This window comes from Pezoporus wallicus, unplaced genomic scaffold, assembly GCF_028554395.1.
Source record: "Pezoporus wallicus isolate ANWC-B61680 ecotype Strahan unplaced genomic scaffold, APGP_CSIRO_Pwel_v1 contig_12293, whole genome shotgun sequence".
Lineage (NCBI taxonomy): Eukaryota > Metazoa > Chordata > Aves > Psittaciformes > Psittacidae > Pezoporus > Pezoporus wallicus.
Genome location: NW_026635930.1, coordinates 98,049 through 114,218, shown reverse-complemented (window position 1 = coordinate 114,218; position 16,170 = coordinate 98,049). Strand labels below are relative to the sequence as shown.

The 16,170-nt window shown below is 42.2% G+C and overlaps 1 protein-coding gene across 6 annotated transcripts in view; it reads left to right on the top strand.

The window, feature by feature from the left end:
• The first annotated feature begins 29 nt into the window (after nt 1-29).
• PXK (PX domain containing serine/threonine kinase like) overlaps nt 30-16,170 on the top strand; it is a 37,535-nt gene continuing 21,394 nt past the window's right edge. For 4 of the 6 annotated variants that reach the window (XM_057398666.1, XM_057398665.1, XM_057398668.1 and 1 more), the window contains exons 1-3: nt 30-291; nt 12,207-12,257; nt 12,905-12,952. In XM_057398666.1, the coding sequence (XP_057254649.1) occupies nt 190-291; nt 12,207-12,257; nt 12,905-12,952 (201 nt within the window). In that variant the 5' untranslated portion in view covers nt 30-189. The remainder of the gene's footprint in view (nt 292-12,206; nt 12,258-12,904; nt 12,953-16,170) is intronic. The other 2 variants (XM_057398664.1, XM_057398663.1) reach the window with 1 other exon arrangement.

Sequence of the window (16,170 nt, the reverse complement as noted above, 5' to 3'; positions counted from 1 at the left end):
GGCGGGAGCCGCAGCGCACGGGGGTGGCGCGGCGCCCCCTGGCGGCCGCCGGTGGGAAGCCGGCCGGCCGGTCGGCACTAGGGCCCGGCGGCGTTGTCTCGGCGCTGCCGTGTTGACAGCGCGGCCGCGCCGGGAGCTGCCCCGGGAAGCAGGTTGGCGGCGCCGGGCTCTCGTTCCTCTCTCCGCGCTATGGCCTTCATGGAGAAGCCGCCGGCCGGTAAGGTGCTGCTGGACGACACGGTGCCACTGACAGCGCAGATCGAGGCGAGCCAGAGCCTGCACTCCCACACGGTGAGCGGGCAGGCCGGGCCGCAGGGCTCGGCGGGGGGGGGGGGCGGGAGCGGCCTGTACGGGGGATGGTGGGAGGGCGAGGTGAGGTAACGGGTACCGCGGGACGCGGGGAAAGGGGTGCCCGGGCGCGGGGGGATCGGGGCTGGGCGGGAGCCTGCAGCAGGAGCGAGGCCGACTGGAGCGGGAGCAGGGCCTGGGGGGGGTGCGGGGGGGGCCGGGACAGCGGGTGTGGGGCTAGGACTGAGACCCGCGCTCTGGGGTCTCACCCCCCGGAGAGCCCCGGCCTCGGACGTGGCGGTGCTGCCGTTGCCTGGTCCCCTGCCGCGAGCCGGGGCTTGTCGGGCTCCTCCTCTCCGTGAAGCGGCTTGTCCCTCCGCAGCCCCTTGCCGTGGCTCTCGGTGCTGGTCCCAGCACGTCGGGGCGCAGGCAGTGGGCTTCGGGTTGTCCCGCGCCGAAGAAGGCCTTGTGCTTGCACGAATTGTAATCGCTGCTTTACCTCGGGGTCTGTTTGAGTGTTTGGGGCAGAAATGGGCTCCGGTTGCTGCTTTCGGTATCTGTGATGAGGTTAGGTTTGAACGGGCTACGTTTGCCATCGGGTCGTGCTGTGTGACTGCGGTGGGGGCTGTAAAGCTGCAGAGACGCAGCAGGGTACAGCCCCTCTGCCTTTGTTGTAGGGAGTGATGACACTCCATAGAACAAGCCCTGGGTTACTTTTATGTCAGAGAGTAATCTTCTGGGATGTCTTGCACACACACTGCCTACATTCAGTGTTCCAGCAGGCAGTAACAGTCTGAATTTCATCATCTTCTGTTTGCAGTTATTTCTTACTTTAAAAACTAGGTTTCCTTATGGCATGACCAAGCACTGCTGTGAATCAGAGAGAGAACTGGCTGTCACTTCTGATTCCTGCTTTAGCTGACAGCGGGGATGCTGGGCTAAAGCTGGCCAGAGGTACTTCAGCAGCAGGTACAAGAGCAGGAAGCATGTTTAAAATGGAGAGAGGGTGTTCTGCCCCTCACACAGCTCACATTCCTGCGTTGTTTATATCTCTTCCTGGTTCCTTCCATCTGGTGAATACTCTTAACCTGAATAACAATAATTGCAGATTCACCACAGGATATACAGCTCATCTGTAAACTGTCTTATTAAATACTCTGCCTGTATGTAATCCACACTTAAGAGGTGTTTTCTGTGTGAGGCACTCATGTTAACTAATGTTCCAGCCTTCCTCTGAACAGAAGTTATGTGTGAGAAACTGACTGGAGGATCTTGTGAATCAAGCAGGCTCTGGCTCTCCTTGCAGGTCCTCTAACACATAGAACTCATGAGGTTTATTATTCTGGCAAGCCTGATACTTTCTACCTGTTTCAGGAGCAGAGGGGTACATGTGCCAAGCCCTGTGAGAAGCTGTGTAGCTTCAAACACTCCCCAGTTAGCTGTCCAGATCATAGTTTCATTGTTAACTTGTTTCCATCATACCCTATTACTTTGTTGGTTTTTTTTTTTGCCAGTGCAAATGACAATAGCTTTTTGTGCTCTTCCTTTTGTTTTGCATGATTTTGGTTTAAAAAAAAAAAAAGGCACAAAATTCTTTTAGAATGAGCACTTGGAAGTAGTTTTTCAGTCCAGACTCTGTGTGTGTTGCTTATCTGGGTGAGTGTGATAGCAAATGTTGCTTCCCCTCCCACCTTTCATCTCTGTATTCTCTTATTAACAGATGTTCAGGAAAGACTTTCTACTGATCTGTTCTGATCTTTTGTTAATACCAGAATGCTGGAGCACTACGCCTTTTGATTTCAAATCTGTCTTTAAGATACATCTATTAGTAATTGTTTGTTTTACTGCAGAAGCCCTGTTGATAATTGAAAGATGGCTTGAAGTGTGTAGCACAGATGGTTTATATAGAGGCAGTGGAGGATAACAAAATACAGGAAGCCATTAACAGACTGAGATTCTTACTTGATGTAAGCTGACTATTTTGCTTTGGACACTTCATCTTATGTCCCTGGCATCTGAATAATTTCTTTATTGGTGGGTGATGCTGTCCCTTGTTTGAACTTTCCTGGTTTAAATAAGCCACACAAATAGAACCTTGTGTTTGAAGAGGAGTGTAAATGAAGCCTCTCTAAGAAATAAGGGTCAAAGTGCTTTTGTGGGGCATTAAGGCTGTGTTTTACTTCATTATATATAGATGTAAGGAAGTATTTTGTCATTAACTGAATGCTCTGGGGGTTTGTTCTGCATCCTGCCTCAAAGAGGTACCTTCAAAAGATACAGATCTGTACAATTCTTCATCCCAAACTAATGTTTGGAGAACTAGGTCTTCACATGCCAGACTTGTTCTAAAGCTGAAATTCAAAGGCTTCCATGAATAAATTATCTATTCTTTTGTCAGCAGTATGTATTAAGATTTTATAATGCTGCTTAGTGTGGCAAGAATTGCTTTTAAACTTGTAATTTTTTTTTTTCCTGTAGAACATTGCTTATAAAAGCACTCATATAAAGACTATTTAGGCCAAGGTTAGGTGCAGGTTTAACATGGCAACTGAACTAGTAATAATGTAAACTTTCTGTGGATGCTGGAAATAGCCAGTCTTCTGAATAACCAGCTAAGGAAAAGGTGAAGAATTTCAGGAAAAGCTCTGTAGACATGGTGAAATACCACACAAAAGACTAAAGATTGTGTCAGATGAATACTTTGCTTGTCTATTGTTCTAAGCAACTTCTGTTCATTTAGATTTAATACATCAGCCTGAGTAAGTGTAAACTTAATAGTACTGAGTCAAGGGCTGTACTTGGCAGATGCTGAGTTTCTGTTTCCCGAGGATGAAGGTACAGCTCAAAGAACTGAAACCAAAACCCAGATGCTCCTCTGTACTTACCTGAAATCTCCAGAAACCTAAGACAGGACAAAGCTACTATTTACAGTGTACTTTGAGGGCTTGCATTTTTTGCTTAGTAAGATCATGTCAACCCCCCAGTAAATGTAGTTTTTAGATTGTTGAGAATCAGCTGCAGCATTTTCTGATAGCATTTTTACAAGCTCTTCATGTTTCTTTCGAGTCAAGGAGCTCAGAATTTCTTTCTTACACCTTGGATGATGCATCATCTCTGTGCTTTTGTGCTGCAACAAATTGTTGGCTTAAGTTTTTTTTTTGTGTATTTATTTCCAGTGATAACTGAAGATGAAAATGGTGCCTTTTCTTTTTTACAGAAGTTGTTTCCCCGGTTAAGTGTGTTACAAGCAACCTGAGTTTTGTTGATATGTGCACTTACATACAAATAATTCTATAGTGTGGTGTTTATGGAGTCCTTTTCATTCTGAAAGCCAAATAAATCTGTATTGCAGGCACATTCCAATGGTACCCCACTTAATAGATTTTAAATTACATGAGCAAACCCTGTCAGCTTCATTTTGTCTTCTGCTATATGCTTCAATCACTAGCACTGTGTGAGAAGAGAGAGTAAATATAACTTCCAGGAGTAACTATAACTACGGGAGTGTGTTGGGCAACTTTCACAGGCACAGTTCAGTGCTCTTGGTAGGTGTGTGTACCAACCAAATGAAATTGGTTTGTTGCCATTTCATTCCTTGAACTCAACAGGAGTGGAGTTACATCCAGTATATTAAGCCATTTCCAGGTGTCTCCTCTTAAGGCCAAATGTGTTCTGACAGCAGAGGCATTTTCAGTACTAAAGCTTTAATAAATTTTGGCTATTGAACTCGCTTCATGTTGCTATGTTTTGTATTTGCTATTTTTAAGTGGCTTTCTTTCTAAGCCTTAAAATAGGGTGCTATTTTCTATCCCAATAATCTAGACACATTCTTTAATAAGAGCTGCACATCTGTACATACAAGTTTTAGAGCAGTTTAGAGCAGTAAAACCACTAGCAAGTTATAATATACTTCTGGGCATTCTTTAATTGTTAATTCCGTAATTCTTTCCTGAAGTGATTTTCCTTTTTCACCCATTTCATGTTGAGATTGAAGCAGTGAAACAGCCAATTTTGCTGCAGTACATTGTTGTCTTAAAGGCATTTGGAAATGAACAGCTGAAATAAATCCCTCTCATAACGTACTTTCAGGGTTTTTCTTTTCCATTGATGTATGTTGACACTCACAGCTTTTAGATTAGAAAAACGTCAAAAAAGCATTTATATTTTTCCTCTACTGTTCTGTGATACAAAAATGGAGCCATGTGTTTCTAGAACTGTGGGGTTTATTTTAAAAGCTTGTAAAGGTCTTTGCACATCTGCTTCATAAGGAATTGAATCCCTCCAAAGTTGCCTTCCCTTTGAGGGGGTGGGAATCCTAAAGTTACTTTTAGAGGTGGCTTTAGAACAGGGACTATTTGAGTTCACTTGTTTGAGGTTTTGGAAATGCAGTCCTTCCACTGGACTTAGCAAGTTTGACCACCTCCCTCTGGCTTGAGCTCAAAAAAGCTGTTTCATCGCACCTAATTTTAGACAGCCTAATCTTATGGCTTTTACTAGTGAGCCTACTAAATTAATATTGCATCTGTAGCTCCCGCAAAGATTGCAGTCAAAGTATTAGTATCATATCTTAGTAAATCCATTGCAGTGCAATTAGAATGTTTTTGTTGGCTACTGAGTATTTCCTGAAGAATACTGAATATTTTGCTCTCCTGGTGAAGGCCGTGGTGGTGCAGGCTACTGAGAAGCTGTGATTTCTGTTGTGTCTCTCCAGAGCTTTTCTCATTGAGTAAGTTTCATTACATGCAAGTGTGTGTCCTGTTTTCCTCTGCAGCTGTCCTATTTCATAACTTTCACTTACTGGATGGCTTACTCATTCTTACAGGTGTGTGGAACCCTGTAATGTCCCCAGACAAACATGTATTGTTTAAAACGTAGGTAAACACTTCTGTGGCTGCTCATACCTCAGATGAGCTTAATGGCAGCCAGTAACTACTGTGCCCTGTAGCAAAGAGATCCCTGAGTCTGAGCAGCTTTCCTTATTTTGTTGCTGCTTTTCACATGGTAGATTTTCTAAATAACCATTTAAAAGAACTTCTTACTAGAAATGGTTCCAATCCGGCCTACTTAAGCAGAGATTGTATTCATGCTTAATTAGGCTTTCCTCTCTTCAAAGCTTATAAAATAAAGCCCTTTCAGACTTTTTGTTGATGTGACCTGAAGGTGACCTGGATCTTTTATAATAGTTGGCTTTTCAAACCTGTTGGATTAAACAGATGTACAGCAGAAATCTGTGGAAAAACAGACTGACTATCCCGAGCCAGAAATTTAGAGACTGTTTACTAAGGAAAACAGAATGTATTACCCAATATTGGCAAGACTCTCTATGTTTTATTATATGAATCTCTAAATTCACCACTTGTTCTTTCCTATTTTACCACTGCAAAAGCCTTTCTTTCCCATTTGCTTTCTGTTTCAAAACTAGGAAAGATGATAAACAGCAATTGTTAAACATTTGAACATGCTTTGTTGGGTAACTTTCACCTAGGAATGTTAACAAAATTATCTGAGCAGCTCTGAGCTGCTGGTGCTGATGTTTTCACAAGTGCTAGAATACCAGGGACTAATCTTTGGGGAAAATAAGCACCTAAATGTTGGCTGTGCGTGAAAATGGGTAAATTCAGGATAACGTTAATCCCAGTCAGTGATTGTGAAACTCTTACTGGCAAAGGGCTGGAAAATGCAGCAAGGCTGTTACCGACCCATGGGGATATTTGGAAAACAGTTTTTCAGAGGCTCTCTGCAGCCTCTGTAGTGGTAGGAAGATTTTTTCAGGAAATGACAGTGCAGCTTTCCCTACTCTGCTTTCCTGACTAATTGGAACAACAAGGAAATGCTCCCATAGGTAAAACTGCTTTGCTTGGCATCTTTAGAAATGAATATTGAACTGCTACTGGAATGTCAAGGCTGTGGCAGGATCTGGCTTGGCAGTATTGATAGGAAGAGCAGCGGATGTACAGACCTGACCTCTGTGGGAGTCTAGATGGGTTTGTCTTGGGGATGCTTTTATGGTCTGTCTGGTTGGTGGTGCCTATGTAGTTGCTGCAAATGAGTTTGCTGCCTGTCGACTAAATCAGTAGCAGGAGGTTGTCTCTCTCCTGCAAGCTGAGACCTTTCTTTACCAACTAGCAGCTGTTGGAGCTCCTTTGAAGTTGTTTGGTAAACTGATCATAGGAAAGATTTTGAGCCATTCATGTAGGAGTGAAAGTGTAGCTAACCTAGACCTCACTGAGCTAGGCTGTTGATCTCTAAAGCTGTCAGCAGGATTGAGCTCTGGTAGCTGCTTCTGAAGCCTTTCCCATTATGTTATGTATTTACATTGCAAATAAAAGACAGATTAGGGACAATGTGGGCCCTCTCCGGAAGCTCTTGGAAGAACTGGCTACCCTGGATTTGGAGAAGGCTGAGGTTCTGAATGACTTCCTTGCCTCAGTCTTCACTGGAAATGCTCTGACCACATCACCCAAGTCTTGGAAGGCAGACGCAGGGACTGTGAGAATGAAGACCTTGCGCCCACTGTAAGAGAGGATCTGGTTCGAGACCATCTTAAGAACCTGAACGTGCACAGGTCCATGGGACCTGAGGAAATCCATCTGCAGGTCCTGAAGGAGCTGGCAAATGAAGTTGCAAAGCCCCTGTCCATCATATTTGAAAGATCATGGCAGTCAGGTGAAGTTCCCGATGACTGGAAAAAGGGAAATAAACCCTCCATTTTCAAGAAGGGGAAAATGGATGACCCAGGGAACTACAGACCAGTCAGTCTCACCTCTGTGCCTGGCAAAATCTTGGAGCAGATTCTCCTGGAAGGCATGCTAAGGCACATGAAAATCAACAAGGTGCTTGGGGACAGCCAGCATGGCTTCACTAAGGGGAAATCCTGCCTGACCAATTTGGTGGCCTTCTATGATGGGGCTACAGAACTGATGGACAGGGGTAGAGCAGTTGATGTCATCTATCTGGACTTGTGCAAAGTGTTCGACACTGTCCCGCATGGCATCCTTGTCTCTAAATTGGAGAGACATCAACTTGATGGATAGACCACTCAGTGGATAAAGAACTGGCTGGCTGGCTGCACACAAAGAGTTGTGGTCAATGGCTCAGTGTCCAGCTGGAGACCAGTAACAAGTGGTGTCCCTCAGGGCTGATGCCAACCTTATGAAGTTTAACCATGCCAAGTGCAAGGTCCTACACCTGGGTCAGAGCAATCCCAGGCACAGCTACAGGTTGGGCAGAGAAGAGATTCAGAGCAGCCCTGTGGAGAAGGACTTGGGGGTGTTGGTTGATGAGAAATTGAACATGAGCTGGCTTCAGTGTGCGCTTGCAGCCCAGAAAGCCAACCGTATCCTGGGCTGCATCAAAAGGAACGTGACCAGCAGGTCGAAGGAGGTGATCCTGCCCCACTACTCTGCTCTCGTGAGACCTCACCTGGAGCATTGTGTGCAGTTCTGGTGTCCTCAACATAAAAAGGAAATGGAACTGTTGGAACAAGTCCAGAGGAGGCCACGAGGATGATTGGGGTCTGGAGCACCTCCCGTATGAAGACAGGCTGAGGAAGTTGTGGCTGTTCAGCCTGGAGAAGAGAAGGCTGCGTGGAGACCTCATAGCAGCCTTCCAGTATCTGAAGGGGGGCTATAGGGATGCTGGGGAGGGACTCTTCATTAGAGACTGAAGTGATAGGACAAGGGGTAACGGGTTAAAACTTAAACATGGGAAGTTTAGATTGGATATAAGGAAGAAATTCTTTCCTGTTAGGGTGGTGAGGCACTGGAATGGGTTGCCCAGGGAAGCTGTGAAAGCTCCATCCCTGGCAGTGTTCAAGGCCAGGTTGGACAGAGCCTTGGGTGAGATGGTTTAGTGTGAAGTGTCCCTGCCCATGGCAGGGGGGTTGGAACTAGATGATCTTAAGGTCATTTCCAACCCTAACTATTCTATGATTCTATAATTCTATATTTTCCTGAGTTAGATGAAGCAGCTAATCAGAACTTATTCTATGTGTGCCTATCGGTTTTCCTTATACTTGCATTTATTTCCCACGGGCACAGGCTCAGTATCACTGTCAAATCATGCTGTCTCAGAGGAAAATAATTGTAATTCAGATATTTTTTCCCCTAAGCAAAATAGAATTTGGCAGAGTAATAAAAGCTTTTGTGCATTTAGGCTTTTTCCTTGAGGAGTTGAGTCCTATGGGAAGCATATATCAGCAGTGCTAATTATAATCACAAGACAAGCTGGTTGCTGTGTGGAGGCAATAGGAAGTATCAACTTTTCACTGAAACTGAGCACATTGTGGTCTGCTGATTATGTGCAGCTATGGCAGATATTGGCAATGGGGTTGTATTTCTTATGCCTTTTCTGCTATAGCTATTCTTTGACTTTCAATCTCATGATCAATTCTGGGGAGGAAAGAAAAACCAGAAAACCAATACAACAGAAGTTCTATTGACAGGGTGGCTAATTCTGTGTTATAGTCAGCGCAGATGGAGAGAGTTTTGGGGGAAACTTACCTTTTCCATATAGACAGAACTAACAATCACATCTGAAGAGTGATGCTCTCTCTTCTTTCAGGTTACAAACCCCATGACTTAGAGCAGGGGCTCTGTTAGTGCTTTGGGGTGCCAAAGCAGAACTGGATGAGCAAATGCTTGAGTATGGGTGGAAAACAATACCTGTGGACCAAATCTATGGGGTATTTTTACCGTGAGAATGAGCTCTGAGCCCCAAGCTGGTTATCACGAGGCCCTCCAGAAGAGACAGCTGTCGTTATCAATCAGAGTGATTGTATGCAATAAGATGCTTTGATTGTTGTCTAATGAATTTGTGTGTTCTGCCTGCCCAAAAGCATTCTCTCGGGGTGCAATAGAAAAGGTTATTCGCTGTCTAAAGAACAAATGCTACCAGGGATCGAGCAATAATCTACTTCTTAGAAAAGCATGGAAAAGATGAATGAACATGGTGAATCATCACTGACGTGGTTTTTCAGAGAAACAGCCAATGTTCCTTTGAGACTTGCTGTATAAGCAGTTGCTGCAATTTTTTGACTGTGTGTGGAGTAGCCTCTTCCTACTTCCCAAAATACAGCAGCGATCACAAAACAGGAAAAGCCATATTAGTGGTGAATCTGGGTTTCCAGGTGTCCCCTTAATTGGTTTCTGTCGCTCAGTTTTTCCACTGGTTGCATTTGCCATCAGCTCTGTGGATTTTTGTTACTATTTATGAGGATTTGGGCTTCTTGTTTTGCAGGAAAATACTTTAATTATAATTTCAAATGGGGAAGAGAAAGGAATATGGAGGGTGCTGCCAGGCTGACTTTCTGCAAACAGATGCTTTAATTCCATTGTAATAGATACGTATTTTGGTTTGTGATATCTTGGATTTCCATCATTTCCAAGTAAGCTGCTTGGACCTTTGGGGGTCCCTTCCAACCCAAACTATTCTATGATTCTGTGATATAAAGAGTTTAAAATCACTTTTGGTTTCATGAGTTTTGAATTCGTTCTAGATGGCTCAAAATTGTTACAGGTATTTGACATCTGTTGATAATAAAGGTTTTTTGAAATGAATTTTAGAAACTGGAATAGGTTTTTGCCTGAGCAGCTTTGTGCATTGGAAGGAAACTCCAGTAAATAAATTCTGGATTAGTTAAGGTTAAATACACAAGGTAATGCCGTCTGGTAAGTGTTGCCTTTGCTTCTTGTCTGGAATAGTTCTAATTCTTGATTTACACTACTTGCTTTTCATGGTGGTAAATGTTAAATGGGAATTTAATTCTACAGAGGGATTTTGTGATGTGCCCCACTTTCTTTGCATCCAGAGGTATTTTTGTGTTTTTCACTGTACAAGCTTTTAATTTCAGTTCATTTGAAAGAGGAGAATTGGTTCTGTGTGGTTCTGAAGGCAGCTTCCAAAATCAGGAGATGCTTCACAGTACCTGAAAGAAGTTATTAATTAATACCTGTAGTGGATTTTTAACTGTGAAGTTGAATTTATAATTCCTCATGGATCAAATAGTTGATTGAGCTATCTAACTGGTATGCAGGTTCATGCCAGATAGAGTTATTGTTACAGAATGGACAAATTTGTTATATACATAGACTCAAAGCTTTCAGCAGCCTGGTCAAGTGGAACCTGCCCATAGCAGGGGGTTGGAACTAGATGATCTTTAAAGTCTTTTCCAACCCAAACCACTCTGATTCTACAACTCTAAGGTGCTGGAAATGCCTTTGTGTATTTGTTATGTCATTATTGTCTGTTCATAATAATTTGGAATGAAGCATTAATTTTAATGTCTGAAAAAAAATGTATATAATGCTCTGATCTGTCCTTTTTGTGCAAGAATCCTGTTGATAGAAGAAGTTCAACAAGATGAGGTGGCATTTGACATTGAAAAATCATTCAGCCTTTCACATAAAATACAACAGAAAGTTTGTGCCAGGGTGAGTGAAGTCAACTGGGCTGAATAACAAATGATTTATCATGTGATGCTTGCTGCACTGCAGGCAATAGCTGAGTACTCAACGTGTTGCCTGGCACAAGTGCAAGGAGTTTTTCACATGTACCATGTGAGCCGTAGCTTGAATTGGTGTTGGGTTTAGAGTTTCCAGTCTTCACTGTGGATCTTGTAGCTGCAGGTGTGCAGTGCCACTGAGCGTGTTCAGGGAGGAACCTGGGAGGATTTAGTGGTTTGAGCACTGGTGGTGGGTCCCATCCCTGCACTCAAGAATAGCAAAGAATATGAATATGCTTAAAAATCATGGGGATATGCACCTCTCCTGCAACATCAGACTGCTACTAAAAGTACAGGTTCTTTCACGCCTTCTTCCCTCTTCTCACTCTGGGCACTCTCCAGCTCACTTCAGTGTTGGGAGTTGCGTTTTCTCAGGCACCTTACCTTTTAGCTCTCCATTTTCATGTTTTCCAATATAAATGATATGGCCATGGGCTTATCTGTGTAATAAGACTTTAAGAAGAGCTGCATTTATAGAGCCTTGTGTGTGCAAATGGTAAAGGAAGTATCTGTTACTACATTTAGCCCAGATTAGTTTTATTCCTTTGCTAATTCAAGCATATCTAACATGGACATTGTAGGCTTTCTGGGGAAAGGACTTGCGTTGTTTATGATCTTTGAAATGTCAAAAGTGTTTTTAGAGCTGTTTTCAAACTTAAACAGAGCAGGTCTAAACAAAATCACAGCTTCCTTGAAGTCTGCCTGAGAGCTGTACAAAATACTTGACATCTATTCTTGAGTGATTCTGAGTGATCTCAGTGGAGATTGAAATGAAGAGACTGAAAAGAATTGTGCTTTATGAATGTAGTTGTGGCAGGAGAATTATTAATTCAAATGTAAAAGTGGTTCACTGAGATTTAAATATATCTGCATAGTTCATGTATAATTAACATTAAGCATGCACTATAAATGAAGAATTGTTATAATCAGAAACTGATACATTCTAATAACTCAAGCATACTCCAAAGCTTTCGTGGTAACCTTTCTTGTACAAAAATAATCAGAGATTGAGCAGTTGTGGGCATTTACTGGCATTTATTCTGTTATGATGGTGGCAATAATTCCTGAGGGGTACTTGTTAGATGTTGAAGGTGAGGAGAGTTCTTCACCTGGAGGTGAAGTGAGTACTTCAGCTGTTGTTGGTAGAGATGTGTGGTGAGTATGTTCTACATATCTTTTTTCTTAACTAAATTAAACTCTTCAGATGCTTCATAGATCTGCAGGCTCTTGGACCTCTCTTTGTCTTCTACTCTAGGGGACAGAGGGAGACAACTGCTGGTGATGGGTCTGAGCAAACCCAGTTTAAAACCTCTATCTGAATGTTTCCTAGTTTGATAGTGCTCATATTTGGAGAAGTACCTAAGAGCTTTCTTAAGCTTTTTAGTTCTCATTTCTAATAACTTTTTTCTTTTATTAGGAATACATCATCCGTGTTCAGAGAGGAGTTTCAGCAGAAAACAGCTGGCAGGTAATTTCCTAAACTGTGCTTCATGGAACCAGGATGCCTTTTTAGGAAGAGTTTGAAAACTGTCTTTCTTGCTTTTTAAGTTTGAGCTGGAGAGGGAATTGTTGGTTTGGAATTGAGAATATGAAGCGCTTAAATACTTTTGGTCAAAAACTAAGAGAAAACCAATATTGTTGCCAGAAGGCTGTTTCTGCTGCTGTTGTGACTATTCCAGGAAAAATGTTTGTGGATTACTACTGTGTGTTACAACCATCATTTTTAAATCTCAAATGCCAGTTTACCTTTCTTACTGCTAAAATCACAGACCTTGTTGATATGTGACCGACTAATGAAGATGACAGGAAAAGTTCTTGCAACTCATATGGCAAAAATGCTTTGTTTGCAGAAAACCTGGCTCACAAATATTTTCTTTAATCTGTTTTAAAATAATGTTTAAAAATGCATTTTCATTCTGGTCAAGATGTGATTAAACCTCTCCTTTGTTCTCTGGCAACATGACATTAATCCAACAGTTATGAATTTGTACAAAAATGATTTAAAGAAGATGAGTATAAATAAGGATTACTTTTCTGTAATGGGATTTTTGAAGAGTAAAATGCTAATGGGAGAAATAATAATGTTTCCTGAACTTTTGTCTTTCTGTCTTACAGATCGTGAGGCGATACAGTGACTTTGACTTGCTTAATAATAGCTTGCAGGTAACTTTCATCCTTGATATATAAATATAAAATGTCATTAGAAGGATAGTTTTAAAATGGCTTGTGATAGTTTTATATAGTACAGTGAAGAAAAAATAAAAATTCACACAGCTGTAAAGAGAAACTGTGGCTTCAAATGCAACTTGAATGTATACTTTTTTCACTCATGTTTTCTCTTGTGAAATTTAAGTTTTAGCATCAACAGGACCAGTTTATATAGAAGTGGAGGAAATTGGCAGCTACTGAAACTTTCCCTTCAATACTGTGACTTGTTCCAGTTTTATGTGTTGTCATTTGTTCCTCCTTTGAGTTGAAGGAAGCCAAGGCATATCCCAGCCTTCAAATTCAGCACTGAAGTGCTATGTGTCTCATTATTTATATCTGTCTAAAAGCACTACCAGACACTGCTTATCATGTGATAGTTCTCTGTATCACTGGAAAGTGTTCCTTAGTTAAACACTGGACTTACTGTGTGTGTTTCTTTTGCTTTTTAAGACAATTCTTTCTTTTTTAGTTTCTGTGGGAAAAAGCAGGGTATATGCATGTGTCTGGGAAAAGGGAGAAGCAGCAGCAACTAGCATCTACAGCAGTGAAACTTGTTCCATAGTATGAGGCAAACAAGATAAAAAGTGAATGCTGCTGTGATTTGAGGATAGTTTTTTGTGACTTTGATTTTTTTCCCTTCTGTGAAATGTTATGTGAATTCAAAGAGCTTAATACTGCTTCCAGTTCCTGTCTCTTCCCCCTAATCAAATCAGCTGTCTACTTGATGAACTTCAGTGATCAAAGCCATGTGAGGATGTTGAATTGTGTGCTCTGAGAGTCTGCTATAACTGATTCCAATGTTAGAAGTTGGATGGGGGGGGAGCAAATTAGTCATAATTAAAAAAATGCAACATGGTCGCTGTATGGAATTATGCAGCAGGAATGGAGTAGTGCAGTAACTCATAGGAACTTTTATCATGACCTAGAAACCTCTTGTGTGATGTGCTGAATAAATGCAATACAAAGAAGTCTCCTGCTCCAGAGAAGTCCAGGATTTTAGATAAGCATCCATGGGAACACAAGGATATGAGATTATACTAGTTGGTGCAGTACGTAGTAGTCATTGCTGTCTTAACCATAGTCAAGTTTTGATAGAGATCTCACAGAAATCATTTTGAGAAAGTTTTAAAAAGAAGAAAGAGTTCATTTCTGCAGCCAGCTATAACAAGCTCCTCTTAACCATGGGGAATAGAGTATGTTAAGGCATGAAAATGCTTTGTTGGCTTCTCATTTAACTTCCAAATGAGGCAGCTTTAGTAGAACAGGCAGTGGACCTTTAAGACTTAAAATTCAGAATTGACAGGTACTGAAAGGTTAGGCCTAGGTAGAAGGTCTGGAAGGTGAAGGTAAATAGGTTATGTGTGGTGTAGTACAGACAGAAAAGGCCTTTGTATCTGAGACAAAGGTGAATGATAAAGTTGAGGGTTCAGGAAGCTATCTGACAGCAGCTTGTAGAGCAGGTCAAGGAGGAATTTGAAACGAGACAGATTTTTTCAGATACAAGGTACCAAGATCTGGGACAAAAATTTGAGCTGCTTGAATGGCTAGAAATGATCAAACAGAATCATCAAGGCATAAGTATAACTTGAGTAGGAGGGATATGCAGTCGGCACCTAAAGGCCATGTTCTATAGCACTTGGTCTCCTTCAATGCAGACTGCTGCTCAGACATTGATGTTCATACTCCTGTTTCTGCTTTCCACAGTTGGGAAAGGCAAAGATATATCTCTGGTTGGAGACAACCTTTTCTGGCTAGTACAAAAACCTGCCCTAAGAGGTGCAGTTCTTCATTATGTGCCCAGTGGAAGGGCAGGAGGAGAGTTTTAAGCCTTTATCGAAGATGCACAACTCTGCTATTGACAAACACCACTGTTCCTTCAGCCTAGTTCCAAATGCCAGGATCAAGAGACAGCAGACAGTAGCTGGCAAGAAGCATGTTTAAATTGCTCTTTTCTCCCACTATTTTGACGTTTTTAATAAATTGTTTTTCATGATGCTGGAGCTGAGGTTTTCTGCTCCATTAAGATAGTGCTACACTCCTCAGTTCTTTCCATCCAGAACTTGAAGCAACAGTATTTCATCACAGTTTCCAGGTCCCATAACTTGTTTTTAAACTCTAAACTCTCATCTTGTGTATACTGAATTTAAACACAAAAACTTAAAACAGAATACCTCCCCCATCTCCCCTCCCCCCCGCCCCCAGTATAAACCAATGAACAGTGCAAAAATACCAAACCCCAGTCTCCTTCCTGCAGCACTAAAATGTTGCTGGAAAAACTGCTGGAGCTTCTTTTGGGTGTAAAGCTCCAAGTTCTTCCAGTTCTTGTAGCATACTTGATCTCCCCATAAGTCTGGGTGGTTGTGGTTGAACACAGCTGCAGTTGAGTTGGAATGTGACTTTTCTGCTTTTAATCTGGGGCTGCCTATGTAATAATAGTAAGGATTGGGGATTACAAAATTGTCTAGTATAGGGGATGCAGTCCTACCAAATACCTTGAAAAACAATGAGAGGTATGTACCTGTGACCCTGAACTGCAGCAAAAAGTTTCAAGCCACATTCTCTGAAATCTCAGCTGTGAACAGGATTGAAAAGATCCTTCCAAACCATCCTGCATTTCTTCCTCTTCACTTATGAGACAGATATGTGAAGATCTTTGGCTGCTCTTCTGTTTTATCAAATGAACTACTAGTACAGTATTCACAGCAAGATATGTGGCTTTTGTGAAGCATTTTATTGCAGCTTTTGAGCAGACATTCCTGAGCAGACATTAATTCCTAGGTTCTTCTGTGGTGAAGCCCATCCTGGCTCCAGCACTGAGCTGGGGCCAAAGGGAAGTACAGCTCGTGTTTGAAGGCATGCGGGGTCTTTGCAAGGTCAGAGCTTCCGTGAGGTGGTGTTCTGTGGTAGACGCTGTGCTGTGTGCTTTGGCAGATTGCAACAAAAACCTGGGGGTGCATGTTACTTTCTGCTGAAAGAGTAGCAGATGTGTGGTTTATTGAAGTAAAACGTCTGAACTAGAGTCCTTTTCTCTCCGATGGTGCTTTTTTCTCCGATGTCAGCTAGCTGTCAGGTCAAGAGGGTGAAGATGATTAGGATTTGACATGCTTTTCCAGTGAGCAATACAAGAAATGGATTTAGGTTTTGTTTAAAAGCTTGGTTTTGAATTGAAGTAA